This window comes from Danio rerio, chromosome 2, assembly GCF_049306965.1.
Source record: "Danio rerio strain Tuebingen ecotype United States chromosome 2, GRCz12tu, whole genome shotgun sequence".
In the NCBI taxonomy this organism is placed as follows: domain Eukaryota; kingdom Metazoa; phylum Chordata; class Actinopteri; order Cypriniformes; family Danionidae; genus Danio; species Danio rerio.
Genome location: NC_133177.1, coordinates 15,919,267 through 15,936,389, shown reverse-complemented (window position 1 = coordinate 15,936,389; position 17,123 = coordinate 15,919,267). Strand labels below are relative to the sequence as shown.

The 17,123-nt window shown below is 34.4% G+C and overlaps 1 protein-coding gene across 12 annotated transcripts in view; it reads left to right on the top strand.

Moving 5' to 3' along the window:
• pde4bb (phosphodiesterase 4B, cAMP-specific b) overlaps positions 1–16,406 on the top strand; it is a 163,707-nt gene extending 147,301 nt beyond the window's left edge. For 9 of the 12 annotated variants that reach the window (XM_009298244.5, XM_073924098.1, XM_009298245.5 and 6 more), the window contains 9 exons: positions 338–431; positions 3,328–3,512; positions 3,885–3,983; positions 4,064–4,228; positions 5,100–5,199; positions 5,357–5,511; positions 12,343–12,465; positions 13,765–13,947; positions 14,121–16,406. In XM_009298244.5, the coding sequence (XP_009296519.1) occupies positions 338–431; positions 3,328–3,512; positions 3,885–3,983; positions 4,064–4,228; positions 5,100–5,199; positions 5,357–5,511; positions 12,343–12,465; positions 13,765–13,947; positions 14,121–14,408 (1,392 nt within the window). In that variant the 3' untranslated portion in view covers positions 14,409–16,406. Of the gene's footprint in view, positions 1–337; positions 432–3,071; positions 3,179–3,327; positions 3,513–3,884; positions 3,984–4,063; positions 4,229–5,099; positions 5,200–5,356; positions 5,512–6,955; positions 6,979–12,342; positions 12,466–13,764; positions 13,948–14,120 lie in introns of those variants that run through there. The other 3 variants (XR_012391102.1, XR_012391108.1, XM_073924105.1) reach the window with 2 other exon arrangements.
• Positions 16,407–17,123: the final 717 nt, after the last annotated feature.

The following is a 17,123-nucleotide window of genomic DNA, read 5'->3' as shown; positions in this document are numbered from 1 at the left end:
AGGATAAACAGTGGACTGATAAGTCAGTGATAGGGTTTTGTCTATGTTACAAGAATGAAGAGATCAATTCACTTTTTAAGCAACTATAGCCAAAACCTCCAACATGCCTGAAGTCAATTACCTGTTGTTTGTTTCCTGGGGTTACATTAAGATGTGCTTTTGCGTCAAAAATTTAAAGCGGAACAGATTATTGTGATTATCAGTTCACTTGGATGGCAAATTTCTTTTTAATGCTTGTTTAAAAAAAAAACATGACGAGGATTGATAATGTATATAAACAGAAATCTTGAATTATTTAGATAGAATTTGTGTAAGAAGGCCTGTTTTGTGGTTTTAGTTCAAGAGGATGTTGAATCGGGAACTGACACATTTGTCTGAGATGAGCCGCTCTGGAAACCAGGTGTCTGAGTTCATTTCCAACACATTCTTAGGTAAGTCTCAACTTTCTTTTCATTGTCTTCAAAGGATAATTCAAAATCTTATAAGAAAACATATTAAATACAAGTTAAAAGTGAATATGAAAATGTTAATATATATGTGATTCTGGACCACAAATCCCATAGGTTATTGGACATTAAGATTTATACATCACATTTTAGCTAAATAAATAAGACTTGTATTGCTGTATGGTTTCTTTGGATAGGAAAGTATTTGGCCAAGATACAACTGTTTAAAATCTGATATTTGGGGGTTCCCTCTAATATTGAGAGAGTCATATTTTTAAATTTTCAAAATTAATATCTTGTCAATGCATAATACTAATACTAAACATTGGAAATTTGGGGGCGACACAGTGGCGCAGTTGGTAGTGCTGTCGCCTCACAGCAAGAAGGTCGCTGTGTCGCTGTTTGGAACCTCGGCTCAGTTGGCGTTTCTGTGTGGAGTTTACATGTTCTCCCTGCATTTGCGTAGGTTTCCTCCGGGTGCTTCAGTTTCCTCCACAATCCAAAGACGTGGTACAGCTGAATTGGTGAGGCTAAATTATCCGTAGTGTATGAGTGTGTGTGTGTGTGTGTGTGTGTGGATGTTTCCCAGAGATAGTTTGCAGCTGGAAGGGCATCCTCTGCGTAAAACGTGCTGGATAAGTTGACGGTTCATTCCGCTGTTGCGACTCCGGATTAATGAAGGGACTAAGCCGACAACAAAATAAATGAATGACTTGGAAATTTGCTAAATGTATTAATGGAACATGATATTTACTTAATATTCAATTGATTAATGGCATAAAGAACAATCAATAATTTTGTCCCATAAAACCTATTGACAATTGACAAAAATATACCCCTGCAAGATAAAACACATACTTTTGTGGTGCAGAATCACATATGGAATTAAATTGAATGAACATGCAATATTTATAGTCATTTTAAATAATAACATTTTAAATATTGTACAATCATTTATTTTCCTTTAGCTTAGTCCCTTTATTCTTCAGGGGTCACCACAGCAGAATAATAAGTCAACTTATCCAGCATATGTTTTACACAGTGGATGCCATTCCAACTGCAACCTAGTACTGGAAAACATGCAGACACACTCATTCACACACATACATTGGCCAATTTAGTTCATTCAGTAAACTAGCCGGGGCTTGAACCAGTGACCTTCTTGCTGTGAGGCCACCCTCTAAAGTATTGTATTAAAATCCAAAATCATTAAAACAGCATGTAAAATAAATAACACTTACTAATGATTGCAGAATTGTGATTATACTTTTTTATTTTAAATGAAAAAATAAACAACATTTTGATCCAATAAAAGAAAAATGAAAGACTTTTAAAACATTTTTAAAGGTGTTTAATAGCAGTATATGTGTAGATTTTTAGTAGCCTCATACTTATGCTGTGAAATTTAATAATACATTACAGGAATGAAAGTTACATAAAATTCTTTCTATATATAAATATACAATAAAATATAAAACAAAAAGCTACAACATTTTCTTGCTAGAAAAGCTTACTTGCGTTGGTAGGCACAATTCTCAGTGCAGTGCAAACATGTCTATTAGAACTCAATGAAAATACAGTACCATCCCTGAAACAGAAAACTTTTAAATGATATTCCCTCCATACCCATGCGCACGTCAGTTCCATACCCATGCGCACGTCAGCTTATCTTAGTGTGGGTGAGGGAGCAGCAACATACAGCAGTAATACGATGTAATGAGGTCATACTGTACGTGTGCACACGTAGAGTCTTTTAAAAGCTTGATCTATTTTAAAAGTTGATTGAGAAAAAAAGACTGAAAGAGAGGGTTTCTATCTCCTCCATAAAACTTTTGAAAGCCAAAGAGGATGGAATGTCTGTTACTCCCCAAACCCTGTCATCTAGAGCCCTATAGCCTACACACTTACTCACACGGTCATCAATAGGGAGGTTTGAGACAAACACTCATAATATGCAGTGTTACTGAGAGCTCAAACTCTTGATACCAAGAAATGTTGATAAAGAAAAGAAAGAGGGCAACAGACATCACTGCTAAAGAGAAGTCAACATATTTTTCAGTCATCTCAAAAGATGTGAATGTTTATTTGCTTTTCCAGACATAGTATTATTTTAGTCACTTTTGTTTAGTGTTTTTCTTAAAAGACAACAGTAGAATAAACATTAGCGTGTGAATATCATACCATAAATAAAATGATTTCATTTTTAAAAAGATTTGCATCATTTCTGCATCTGGAAATAAAAGGGTTCCTATAAAAACTCAGATAAACATTATTATTATGAGTAAGTAAACATTTTTGTTTCACAAAAATAAAGCCAAAATAAAAAAGCCTTTGGACAAATTTAGGTAACCCTATGGTTCAGATGCTTGTAGATCCACACTTAGCAGTAATAACTTAAAGAAAATTGTTTTCTTCTTTCTCAGCTTCAGCACTGTTGTAGATTTTCCCTAAGCTTTTACCTGTGGGATGGGCATTGTATTCACACACACCTGAAAGCTCCAGATCAATAACCTGCCTGACATATATGTTTTAATGCTGCATGTTGTTGTTGTTCATTTGATGTTTTATTTTCCAACTGATTATTTTATATGGAAGTAATTTGTTTATTTATTTATGTATTAAAAGGGTGTCTTAACATTTACACATACATCTGTATGTGTGTGTATCCATCTTTGAAGTACCAGCATAAGCCCCAGCTGAACTAAAATCAACAGTTGACCTGTAAAGATATTGTAGGTGGCTTGAACTAATATCACATTTATTTTGCTCACATGAACTTACTCTATAGTCTGAAATGTCAAAGCTGCTGTTGTGAATTGAATGTGTGAGTGCTAAAATGAACAGTCACATAAGTAATAGGTAAAAACCTTTCTGTCTGTAGACAAACAGAATGAGCTGGAGATTCCATTGTCTACTCCAAAATCACGGGAGAGGAAGAAGAGGCAGCAGCAGCTAATGACTCAGATCAGTGGGGTGAGAAAGGTCACGCATGGATCAGGTCCATCTAGCAGCTGTAGTACGACACGCTTCGGTGTGAAAACCGACTCGGAGGACATGCTCTCAAAGGTATAGTCACCATCTCATGAATTTGTGTGCAATTGTTGTAGTGTAATTGTATGAATATTCAAATCAATTCAGTTCAGGTTTATTTGTATCATGCTTTTAATAATAATTATCACTCCAAAACAGCTTCACAACAGGTGCGCAATATGACATTACAATCTAAATCAAAATGAGTTAAGGTGTTGAGTAGAGGGAGAACAGTATATATAAATAGTTAACATGCAATTATACAATATAAAGTGTGCATTTCAAAATAGGGGTGTCTGTGTGTAATACCTTTACTATGAAGTGATCGGCTCACTACAATAATTAAGAACAGTTTGTATATTGAGTATTGCTTAAGGTTTTGGCATCATCATCTCCTGTTTTTTGTAGGACCTGGAGGACATTAACAAGTGGGGTTTAAACATCTTCAAAGTGGCAGAGCACTCGCACCACCGCCCACTAGCCTGCATCATGTATGCCATCTTTCAGGTTTGTGCACAAAAAAGCTTATCTAACAAGTCTAGAAAAGTGTTTATTAAATGAAAGGCAACTGGGTTTTTTTTCTCCAGGAGAGAGATTTGATGAAGACATTTAAGATCCCAGTGGACACCTTTGTGACATACATGATGACTCTTGAAGACCACTACCACGCAGACGTGGCCTATCACAACAGTCTACATGCAGCTGACGTGGCCCAATCTACACACATCCTGCTGTCCACACCTGCACTGGATGTAAGATACATTGGATATACATTTTATTCATTCCTTCATTTTCTTTTCAGCCTGGTCCCTTTATTATTCTGGGGTCGCCACAGCGGAATGAACCCCCAACTTATCCAGCACATGTTTTTACACAGCAGATGCCCTTCCAGTTTCACTGAGAAACACTCATACACACTCATTCACACATATACACTACGGTCAATTTTAGCATACCCAATTTACCTATAGCACATGTCTTTGGGCTATGGAGGAAACCCGAGCACCCGTAGGAAACCCACACAAACACGGCGAGAACATGCAAACTCCACAAAGAAATGCCAGGTAACCCAGCCGAGACTTGAACCAGTGACCTTCTTGCTGTGAGGAGATCATTCTACCCACTGCACCAGATAAAATGTTTATTACTTTTTAATATTTTTCTATTGAATCTTTTATTTCAATACATCTAACAGATTAAAAGAGAAATGAAACATTAAAAGAAAATTCAAAATGTTTAAATCAAGAGAATAATATAGGAATAAAAACTACAATCCTGACAATGATTTACAATGGTCACTCTGTACTTAAAAAAAATTAATAATATTAATATAAAAAAATAATTAAAATGCCTAAAAAAACAAATTTGAGATAAAAATAAAATAACTTTTTCTATTTATGTTTACTGTCCTTTTTCCTCATGCATCATCCATCTAATCTCCAAACACTGCTCAATGTTTGGTCAACAACATTTTTTGTTTGTTTGTTTGTTTCCTCATATTATCTCAACTCTCACAATGTTTTGTTTTATTAAAAGTCATAATTTAAACCAATTAACAAGTTAAGTGCATTTAGGAAATGTGATACCACCTGTTCATGTAACACTGTCCTTTACTGTTTACAGGCAGTCTTTACTGACCTGGAGATTCTGGCAGCTCTTTTTGCAGCAGCCATCCATGATGTGGACCACCCAGGGGTCTCAAACCAGTTTCTAATTAACACAAGTGAGTGAATTTTTAATTTACACTTCCCTTTAAATATGGCTTGTTTATGGCTCCAAACAGCTGGAATCATTGGCACTCAAATCATGTGGAAGAACAAAGACTGAAAGTTATTGCTGTTTTATGTTTCTCTTAAACATCATGCCTATTTTTACTGTAGACTCTGAGCTGGCACTCATGTACAATGATGAGTCTGTTCTCGAAAACCATCACCTAGCAGTTGGTTTCAAACTCTTGCAAGGGGAAAACTGTGATCTCTTCCAAAACCTCTCCAAGAAGGAGCGGCAGACTCTCAGGAAAATGGTTATTCACATGGTAAGCATTGCTGGCTAAATTTTGCTGCTTGGGGAAAGTTTTGGTTTACCCTCACATAAAACTACCACACCTGATGACCATTTGTATAACACCTGTTTAAATGCAAAGACCATTGTTAAATAGTGGTTAATGTAGCAAAAGCAATTTCTTAAAGGTAGAGGTTGAATGATATTATAATATTTATACACAGATATGCACATACTATTCAGAGGTGGAAAGATACTGAAGAATCATACTCAAGTATTTTTTGCCAAAATAAAAAATGTAGTGCAAGTAGAGTAAAAGTATCTTTCAAAACTACTCAAAGTACTCAGGGTAAAAGATGGCCCTTCTAAATGTACTCAAGAGTAATAAAGATCAAGCTGTATTCCACCGTATACCCTGTGAAATAATAACGTTCTTTCAAGGGTGTTCAACGGTTTTCAAGTGTAAGTTAAATTATTTGCCATTCATGGACTATACTTTTAAAATGTGAAATTAATTATGATCACAATCCATTCATATTATGTGCACCTATAATATGCCAACAGAAAGCAGGTTGGTGCATTTACATGGGGAGCTGAAGAGTTCAGATGCAAAACCTTCTAAATCCATCAGACCTATTTTTTTGTAAATGAGCATTTTCCATCAGGCTCCTCTGATTAGGGCCAGAAGTTTCATTTTATATGTAATGTAAATGTTATTATCTAGTAAATAATTTTTTTTTTTTTTTCATAAATGTCACTTTAGACAATTTCTTGGTTTTTGACAAATAAGATTTTCTCTTGCATCAAAACCAGCAAAATCCACCTCTGCTTTTTTTTTTTTTTTGCAAAAACCTCTAAATCCACTTATCGGGACAAGACAGTGTATTTAGTTGAAAAATTACTAAAGATGCAATTAAAAAATATTTTTTCCAAACATGATGCACATTACACAAAACACCTAAAATTAAAAATACATCTGTCAAGTGGCGGTTCATTTTACTGTGGTAAACCAGTGAAAAAGCAGAAGGAAAATGAATGAATGAAATCTGTAAAGTAAGTGCATTAATCAATAACATTAAAACTGATATTAATTAAATCTGAACAATCAGTTGTCATTTCTGATATTTGGGATTCAGATTTAATGCAAGTAGAGCAATGTAAACATTGTAAACTAAGTTTGGTACATTTAAATATTGTAGTTTAAAACATTGTGAAACATCAATATCTGTGCATTGTCCATTAATATAAAAAGCTTATCAGACATAGGCCTATAGGTAATATAAAGCAGGCTAATATAAATGTATAGTTTTATGCATTATATTTATTTTTATCTTTTAAAAAATAGCTTACATTAGCAGATAAATCACAAGGTTTGGACTTCTGGGCAAAAAATGCCTCTCAGACAATTTTAGAAGCTGTCATTCATTCATTCTCACCATTCTCAAGGTCTCTTTTTCATCTCTTATTTATCCCTATAGCATCCATGTGGGATAAAAGAAAGGTATCTTAACTCGGTTTTTCATGAAATGGTGTTGCCGTTTAATGTATAGTAAATCGGACTCATTCAAAGTATCGTCGCTGTGCAAACCAACATTATAAATGCATGCTACACTTCCGACTGCACATTGCATTTTCTTTTTTTAAGGCATGTTTTCATTTGTCATCCACTAACAGTCGGAGAGGCTTATCCAGTTCATCATAATAATAATAATAAATTTTATTTGTAATTTGCTTTTCTTATACTCAAAGCGCTACAGGCAAAATACTAAATCACAAAGCAAGCAAAACAGCACAACAATAAAAGATGCAATAAAACAATAAAAATATGAACCATAAGATAGGACGATGATTTTGTTTAAACTTTTTTATTTCTAAGTTAAAAGCAATGTTAAAAAGGTGAGTTTTAAGAAGATTCTTAAAACAGTCCAGAAAGGCAGCATTCCTAATGCTGATGGGGAGTGCATTCCAAAGCTTAGGTGCACTGTGTGAAAAAGTCTTCCCACCCATGGTCTTGAGTTTACACCGTGGCTGATGCAATGTAAGTCCCGATGCAGAACGAAGACTGTGGGCTGCGGTGGCAAGGGTCACCAGGTCGCAGATGTAACTGGGTGCTAACCCATGCACTGCTTTGAAAGTTAAAATCAACGTCTTAAAATCAATCCGTAATTTAACAAGAAGCCAGTGTAATTGTTGTAGCACAGGAGTAATATGGTGGTGTGATAATTTGTCTGTTATAACCCGTGCAGCGGAATTTTGTATATATTGTGGTCTTCTGAGAGAACTTGTTGGTAAACCAACAAAAAGTGAATTACAAAAATTAGGACATGATGTGATAAAGGCATGGATAAGCCTCTCTGCATTACGTCGTGAGAGAACTCATCAAACTTTGTCTTTTTAAATCGTAATCGTAAGGGGAATAAAATGCTTTTCTCATAATAGCTGGTGTATCAGCGCGCATCTACATGTAAAACATATATGATTCAATTTGCACCTTCTGATCGGTTCTTGGGATATAGCGGCTTTTACTGTCAACGGCAAGTGGCGTTTAGCGGCTTTTGCCAACCAACTGTTATATCTAAATAGGCTGACGCTGCAATTTAGATGATTTAAAGCAAATCTATTTGTTGATGGTCAGTGGTGTAAAGTAACTAATTACAAATATTCAAGTTACTATAATTGAGTAGTTTTTCTCAGAAATTGTTATTTACTAAGTAGTTTTAAAAATATGTACTTTTACTTTTTCTTGAGTACCTTTTTAGTGCAGTATCTGTACTTTTACTACTTTATTTTTTCTTGTTTATGGGAATTAAAAAAATCAGTCCTGTAAATTCTGTCCAATCAAATCACACAAAAATGTAAATTGCATCATAATGAACTACTTCAAGACATGTGCACTTTACATTGCACTTTACAATGTCTTCTGGGACTTCCTGAGCGAGTTCGGTGCTCAAGTATGCATCGGTGTGTCCTCGATATCAAGATCACATCCGGGAAGTTTTACACATCCTCTGTTCTTGCGGTCTTGAGTATTGGAACTGAACTTTGGCAGCTGATGATGACGTTACACAAGAATACAAGGACGCAAGACCGCTGAATAACGCATATTGAGAAACAGCCACAGTCCTGGAGAGCCAATGTCCTGCAGATTTTAGCTCCAACTTGCCTCAACACACCTGCACGGATGTTTCTAGTAAGCCTAGTATGAGATTGATTAGCTAGCCCATGTGCGTCTAATTGGGATTGGAACTAAACTTTGCACACTACATTTGCCCTCCAGGACCGAGTATGGGCCCCCCGAGTTTAGATGCATGTCGCTGAAGAGACGATGATGGATATTTACTGTATGATGACCGAAATGGCCTTAAACACCCAGCAGGCACAAGATGTCAACATGATGTCAGATTGAAATTGTACCCTAACGTCGTGGAAACGCTGCATTTTGTTTGGAAATGAAAATCGTGTTTACACATCAGAACTCAATGTCAGCCCGTTGTCAATGTCCAACGTCCAACCTAAAACCAACCAAATATCAACGTCTAATGATGTTACAGCTTGACGTTGTGTCAACGTTACCGCTATGACATCTATCAGATGTTGGATTTTGTTGCCATAAATGATAAATAAATGTCAGTATTTGACATCAATAGGATGTTGGTTTAAGATGGCGGCTCGACATTGGATTTTGGTCACTTTCTAACAACCTAAAATCAAATCATAAGTTTTGCAATTTGAACCCTGACTAAAAAAGTTATGAGTGTCCAGCAGTTTGTGCAGTAGTGATAAATTGCATGTAAATGATAATGTAAAATTCTGTAGCCCTTTTAGTTTTTGTTTTAGACCATTTTAAGATTTTAGTAGGCATCCTTTATCTTCTAATCAGAGACATGCTGTCTCTTGGCCAATGCATGTAAAAAAAAATAGCATTCTTCAACACTTTTAATTGCTTTCACACAGTATATGTTTGCTGCATAAAAACATCCGGGTAACACTTAATATTGATATTAATAATAATAATAAAAACAATAATAATTATAATAACAATCATAATATTTTTATGATAATTATAATAATTAACTTGGCATTTTTTATTTATATACATATAAACATGTTTAAGGTGCTTAATAATTGTATTTTCATACTTTGTTAATGATGGATTTTTTGTTACTAAATTAAGTATTGCATTAAGATTCTTCAGAATGAGTAAGTAAATGATTAATAAACTTTAAATTAAAAATGTATATATTTTAGTTATTTATATATTTATATGTTATATGGTATAATAGTTATTTTGTGTGTTAATAAATGCTTTATTTTGTAGGAGTCCATCTATTAGCCCAATGACGAAACTAACAGCATGGTCGAAGGTATAATGCATGTAAGCCTTTTCTAGTGCTTCTGAAAAGAATTTAATTATTTATTAGAATTTATTCATATTCGTTTTTTAGCTCCGAATTTAATCTGATTCTAATTTAAATGATCCTAAAATTTAGATTGTATTTCTAATTGTAAGAACGGACCACATTCATCATTTATGATTTAATTTAGAGTTTTGATATTTTCTGAGGTCCGATATTCTAATTGTACTAATTGTAGGGACCAAAATCGCTCAGAGTTCCACGCCCGCGGTTTGCGCTTATTCTCATGGACAATATGTCGACACTCTGAAAATAGTCAGAGGATGCAGGATTAACTATATTTGAATAAGCTGGTCACATTAACACTTACCTAATCTTAAAAAATAGATCCTTAGCCAAGCCCATACAACTTGCTACTTCCAGTGGTTAAATGCTTAAAAGGTCTACATGTTATAGGCTCTCTATGGCTACGTATAATTAAATGTGCCTATTAATCAATTCAATTTATGCCATACTATAAAGGTAAAGAAGACTCCTAGTAATCTACTGGATACAATGAATTCACAAAACTCCAGAATTAATAAAAACTTAACATTTTATTTGTCAGGTAAAATTGTAATTTTTGTATTCTGCCAGTTACATAATAAATCATCAGGAAGGCAATTCAGAAATGAGACTAACAATATAACATCCATTAATCAAAGATAAATCAAAGAGTTATAGATGCATACCTGACCAGAGAAATACATTGCAGCATAAGTCTCAGAGATACTGCAATGGGGTGTCTTTTTGCAAGATCTCCCCCCGACCCATAGCACATCTTATCTTATATACTCAAGTAAAAAAAAACAGCCATAAATTCAAGACAATAGAAGTGTCACAGAAACCCTGGCCTGGTGAATTTGAGGACTTAACCATCTCTGAGGAGGGAGAGCATCATATCAAGATCTTATAGAAGTCAAAAACCAAATCAACATATACCAGTGAAATATTACTGTAAAATTAAGACCACTTTACCAATCACACAGAGACATTAAAAATGATACCAAACATGAATATAGTGCAGCAAGATACACCATATTAAAACCTTGAACATTTTATGTGAAATGTGCTCTAATTAGAAGGTGACATAAGGGTCAAGAAGGGGGGCTGGAGGTGGAAGTAGAAGGGTGACTTTCTCGCATTACCCCCTGCTGTAGTATACAGTAGCTCTGTTTCTCCAGCCAGTGTCTGCATTGTCAACAGTGATTTGGATAGAACAGTTGAACAGCTGGTTTCTTCATCACTTCTCAGATAAGAACATTGCATCTTGTCTCATGAAATTCTATAAGAGTTCTCAGAGTCTGATATTTTGGATCCTTTCAATTGACTTAAATACATGCAGTTTTGTGACTGCCATTAAATTGGGAACAATTTATGCTTTGCAAATCCCTCAAATAAAAATCTAATTTTATGACAATTAATGGCTCATATTATAAACAGTGAAAATAATGACAAAAAAATCAAACAATAAAAAATTTAGTTTTCATTTGATATAGTTTCATTTGTGTATCTTGAAATGAATATTTTGGTCATTTCTTTCTGTTTCAGTTGTTATTTACAAAGCATAAATAGCCCTCACTTTACTGGGTCACTAAAGTTGTAGTTGTAATAATGTGGTTGAGTTAATAAAGCATTTATTAACGTTCAAAATAGCTATTACTATACCCCTGGATGTTATGTTATATAAATGTTCAATTGAATAGTTTATTAGTCATTTAATTACTCATAATGAAGAATCTTTAAAACTTCTTGAAAAAAGGTTTGTAAACAATGCAATACTTGATTTTGTAATGAAAAGTTTATCATTAACAAAGTATGAAAATACAATCATGATACATGCAAGAATGCAGCATTTGTAGCTTTGTATATAAACTGCTTAATAATGGCTATTAATATAACATTAATGCTTAAGAAATAATGAATGAACTATTTGCTTAAATGATTCACAGTGTGCAGTTTTATATAGTGTTGCCAACATTTAAGTCTTAGAGTCTGATGCAGTCTTTGTAGGCGCTATTTGATTTGACAAGGATAACAGGACTTACTTAGCCAATTACCATAGACAAGGAAAAATAAAGACTGCAGGTTGAAGGAAAACAAAGCATTAAATATACAGCAATCTAAAGTAACAGTACACATTTTTTAAAATTATTTAAGTACATACTTAAGAAAAAACTACTCAATTGCAGTAACTTATTTATACTTTGCTACTTTGCATTTTAAATGTGTGCTTTTCAACTACTTAACAATCAAACAAACAATGGCAGAATACCAGCCTGTATGTCCACATTCACACAGCACATTTATTTACAAAGTGACATTGCCAACTACTGCCCTGGCATTTACTGTAGTAGTAAAACATGTTTGTGAATGAGGATAGTTTTGACAACATTGTCATCTGTATGCAAAAGCTTTAAAAATGCTATTTTTTTGTACATTGTACCCTAAGTCCACATCTATTTCTATAGGTGCTTGCAACAGATATGTCCAAGCACATGAGCTTACTGGCTGACTTGAAAACAATGGTTGAGACCAAGAAGGTGACCAGTTCAGGAGTGTTGCTGCTTGACAACTATACAGACAGGATACAAGTGAGTCCGGCCTTTGTGTGTCATAAACAACTTGTGGTTCTTTAGTACTCTCTAATCCCCATGTACACTGTAAAATTTTATTTGCTTAATTATCTTAGCATTTTATCTTTAAACGTTTAGCTGATCGAATAGAATAGTGGACCAAGTAAACTGGAATTGCAAAAATTAGGGTTACTAGGTTAACTTACATTTAAGCAGAACTTGCAAAGTTTGGTTAAAATACATTTGCTAGATGTCACTTTATAACATTTGCTTTCGCTACAACTTAATCTATATTGTGAAAACATTCTGTAAGTTGAAATTTTTTAGAAAAAAAAGAAAAAAGGGACATTTCAATATTTCATCAATTTATGGTTATTCACCCATGTTTTAAAGTACACTAGTCTACACATTGTACTTTGTTACACAGACAAAAACACACTGTACATTTTTTTTGCTCAATCTAAAACTGTAATGCTACTTGCTGCAGAGCAGTTTTGAGTTGTTCCCAAGTACTGCACTTGAATTTGAGTAACTTAAAAAAAGCCCTGCAGAAAACAGTTTTAAGTTGAGTCAACTTTTTTTTACTGTGCAGTACAATAAGCAATAAGAGACATACTTAATAATTAGAAGGCGCTCACACAATAATTAAATACCATCATGGGAACCAACCTAAAATTCAAGTAATGCAATAAACATTATTTATTAAAATTAGATGTAACATAAAACTTGAATGGGACACCAAGTAGAGAGAGTCTGAGTCTAGACCGAGACTAGAAAATGTTGCAAACAAGACAATCACCAATTATTAGACATGTCAAGCAAACATTAATTTAATGAAATGTTAACATACAGCAGTAAGCATGAACTATTTTATGTACGAGTACGAGTCAAGTGCGAGTCTAAATACACACAAGTCCATGACAAGATCAACACAATTCAAATATCCCAGTCCAGCACAGAACAGGAATACCTAACACTGGTACATGACTGTTTTAAAAAACTAAAAAAGAACCATAGTAATATCAACAAAAAAAGTGAAGTGTCATGCAAGCATTTCTGGGAAGTTAAATAATAGTCTTTACAAAGATATTGTTAGAACTAACTCAACTTACAATTTGTTTTTTTTTTTTTTTATCTGGCAAACACTTTTAATTTCAAAACACTTTCTAAATTTAAGTTGGCAAACACTCCAATCAAGTCAACTTACAGACTATTCGAAACAGTGTACAAGTTAAATTAAGAAATTATTAAGAAATTAAGTTAAAAAGAACTGAAAGGTGGCATCATATTTACCCTGGATTTACTCTGTTTCCGCAGGTCTTAAGAAATATGGTTCACTGTGCTGATCTAAGTAATCCCACTAAGCCATTAGATCTGTACAAGCAATGGACAGACCGCATTATGCAAGAGTTTTTTCACCAGGGTGACAGAGAGAGAGAGCGCGGCATGGAGATCAGCCCAATGTGTGACAAACACACTGCATCAGTAGAGAAATCTCAGGTGTGCAACTCATCTTTTGTTTAAATGAACTGGCACATGCTTTTAAAATATATATTTCTAAGATGCCAGGCAAGTCCACATTTAATAAAATTAAAACTTTTTTATGAAGCACTGTTCTAATCAGAGTCAGACTGATTTTATAAGAAATGTTTGTTTGTTTGCTTTCCTACTAGGTTGGTTTCATTGATTACATCGTGCACCCACTGTGGGAGACTTGGGCAGACCTGGTGCATCCAGATGCCCAGGATATTCTGGACACTTTAGAGGAGAATAGGAACTGGTACTACAGCATGATACCACAAAGTCCCTCCCCTCCTTTTTTTGAAGCAGGAAGTCCCAGTGGAGACAAGTTTCAGTTTGAGTTAGAGGTTGAGGAAGGAGCTAAGCAGGATACTAAGAACCTCTCAAAGACGGACTGTGTTGAGATAGTGACGCATTCTACTTTATTTTCTGAGACGTAGCATGTAAACAGCTTCTACAATGGCTGTTTCGTTGACCTTATTTAAGTAAGTGGAGCAATGGTATTCTCCTGCTACATGAGAACCCTTCAGAGGACCACTGTGTCTTGGAACTTTGCCTCTTCTGCATAGCCCAAAAGAGGAGTAAATTAACATCCTACAAAACCTATCAAAAAATTACCCTCCAATTTTAAGGTTGACATGGTTTTTGTAAAGAAGAAACATGGACCTCTTATCAGAGGGTATTGTACTACAACATGAAAGAGACTTTTTGTAAAAAAAAAAAAGTTGCTACTTTTATCTACTTGGGTGTTTTATGACCATTTTGTTTTCACATATTCAACTACACATTTGAACATGTCATACTGTGTGTGTGAAACCAGCTTTCATATGTGTGAGGGCAATAGCATGTAATTCCCAGTTGTGTATTGGGAATGCAGTCTTCCGAAATTTTGAAGAACAGAATAATGCCATTCTTGTGCCAGCATACTTTATTGAAGTAATACAAAATCTTTACACTTTGTAACAAATAATTTCACTTTTTAAAACCATTCTTATAAGGTGATTCTTCTGGTACATTTTATTCATTTTCTTTTCAGCTTAGTCCCTTTATTAATCTGCCACAGCCAACTTATCCAGCATATGTTTTACGCAGCGGATGCCCTTGCAGCCACAACCCATTACTGAAAACCCATACTCACTCATTCGCAAACATAATACACTATGGACAATTTAGCCTACCTAATTCACCTGTATCGCATTTCTTTGGGGGACTGTGGGGGAAACCGGAGCACCAGGAGGAAACCCATGCAAACGCAGGGAGAACATGCAAACTCCACACAGACACACCAACTGACCCAACCAAGGCTCGAACCAGCGACCTTCTTTCTGTGAGGCGACAGCACTACCTACTGCGCTACTGCATCGCCAGTAAGTTTTATGTTGTATTTAATAAAAACAGGATCCAAAGAATTTTTTTTAAAGGAGCATTCTGGTGTGAATATAAATTTGAACGCATTTATGGTAATTATATTGATTGCCAAAGAAAAACATTTACTTTTTTAATGACAAGTTCATTTGTATGAAAGTTTCAATTGTACTAACATTATAAGAGTCATTACCCCTGTATAAATACAGTAAGGAATTACAGTTGTAGACACTTTATTGTAGCTGTGCTTTTTGTTTAAAAACAGACAATTCCAACTATATTTTTCTGCGGTAACAGATATTACAAATAGTTCTTATCCCAGATCCATCTTTTTAGGCTACTTTAATATGTGAGACAGACATTCCCACACTTTATTATTTTGACCTGATTAGTGATTTGTAACAAACTAATGTGCGATATATTTACAAAAAAAACACCTCTGTCTTTTAATGTCATATGATACATTTTTGTCAAGAAAATGTAAACTCTTTTACATGTTTAATTTCCTATAATCTAAGCTTTTAATATTCACAGAACAATAAACCTTAAATACACAATTGCTTATGTCAAGCAATATGGTTTCTCTTGATGTATGTTCTTAACGGTCAGGAACAGGATGTGGTAAACGAGTCACTCTGACTGACATTAGCCTTTAAACCGATCAAATCGTGTCTTTCTTTCCTAACTACTCTGTTTGCTTTTAATTACTCTTTCTGTAATGGGTTTTTTTTTTTTTTTTTGGTTTTTAATAAATGGAGGACAATTATTTACAGAAGTTTGACTAGTTTCCCACAGCTTCACCCAAATTAATGTTAAGATAACAATGTAAAGCTATAACTTAAGTTTTTACTCATGTTTCTCATTATAATGCCAATGATAAAAATTCACACTGTAGAAAAACTGTAATTTCACAGGTGAAGTCACTGTTACCTCAATTATTATATTTATTAGTATTATTATGTAGGCATTTTAAGTATTAAACTTCTGTTGTGTTGCAACTTGTGTTGTGTTGCACAGTTCTGTTTGTCAAAAAAATGACAAATGAGATTAAAAAGAGGAATATGTGAAACATGTTTTGATTTGTAATTGTTCAATGAGTAATGTGATTTTTTAATGTAGCTGTGTCTGCATCAAATTGAATATATATATATATATATATATATATATATATATATATATATATATATATATATATATATATATATATATACACACACACATACATATACATATATATACATATATATATATATATATATATATATATATATATATATATATATATATATATATATATATATATATAAATAGTCTGCTGGTTTTTGTCTGGGGGGAGCCTGAAGTGCCTGCCGGAAGGCAGGAGTAAAAACAGTCTGTGAACGGGGTGAAAGGTGTCCTTAAGAATACTACATGCTCTGCGCAGACAGTGTTTCTTCTGGGTGTCCTTTATGGCTGGCAGTGTGGTCCCTGTGATTGAGTTTTCACCACCCGCTGCAGTGCCTTACGCTCAGCAACAGAGCAGCTTCCATACCAGACTGTGATGCAGTTGGTCAGGATGCTTTCTATTGTGCAGCGGTAGAAGTTCACCAAGACGCTGATTCTTTTTAAGTTGCCTTAAGAAAAATAGGCACTTGTGAGCCTTGACCAGGCTGGAGGTGTTGGTGGTCCTGGAAAGGTCCTTTTAGATGTGGGTCCCCAGGAACTTGAAGGATGAGACAGGCTCAACAGCCATCCCATCAATGTGGATGCAATCATGTGTGCCAGTCTGTCCCTTCCTGATGTCCACAATG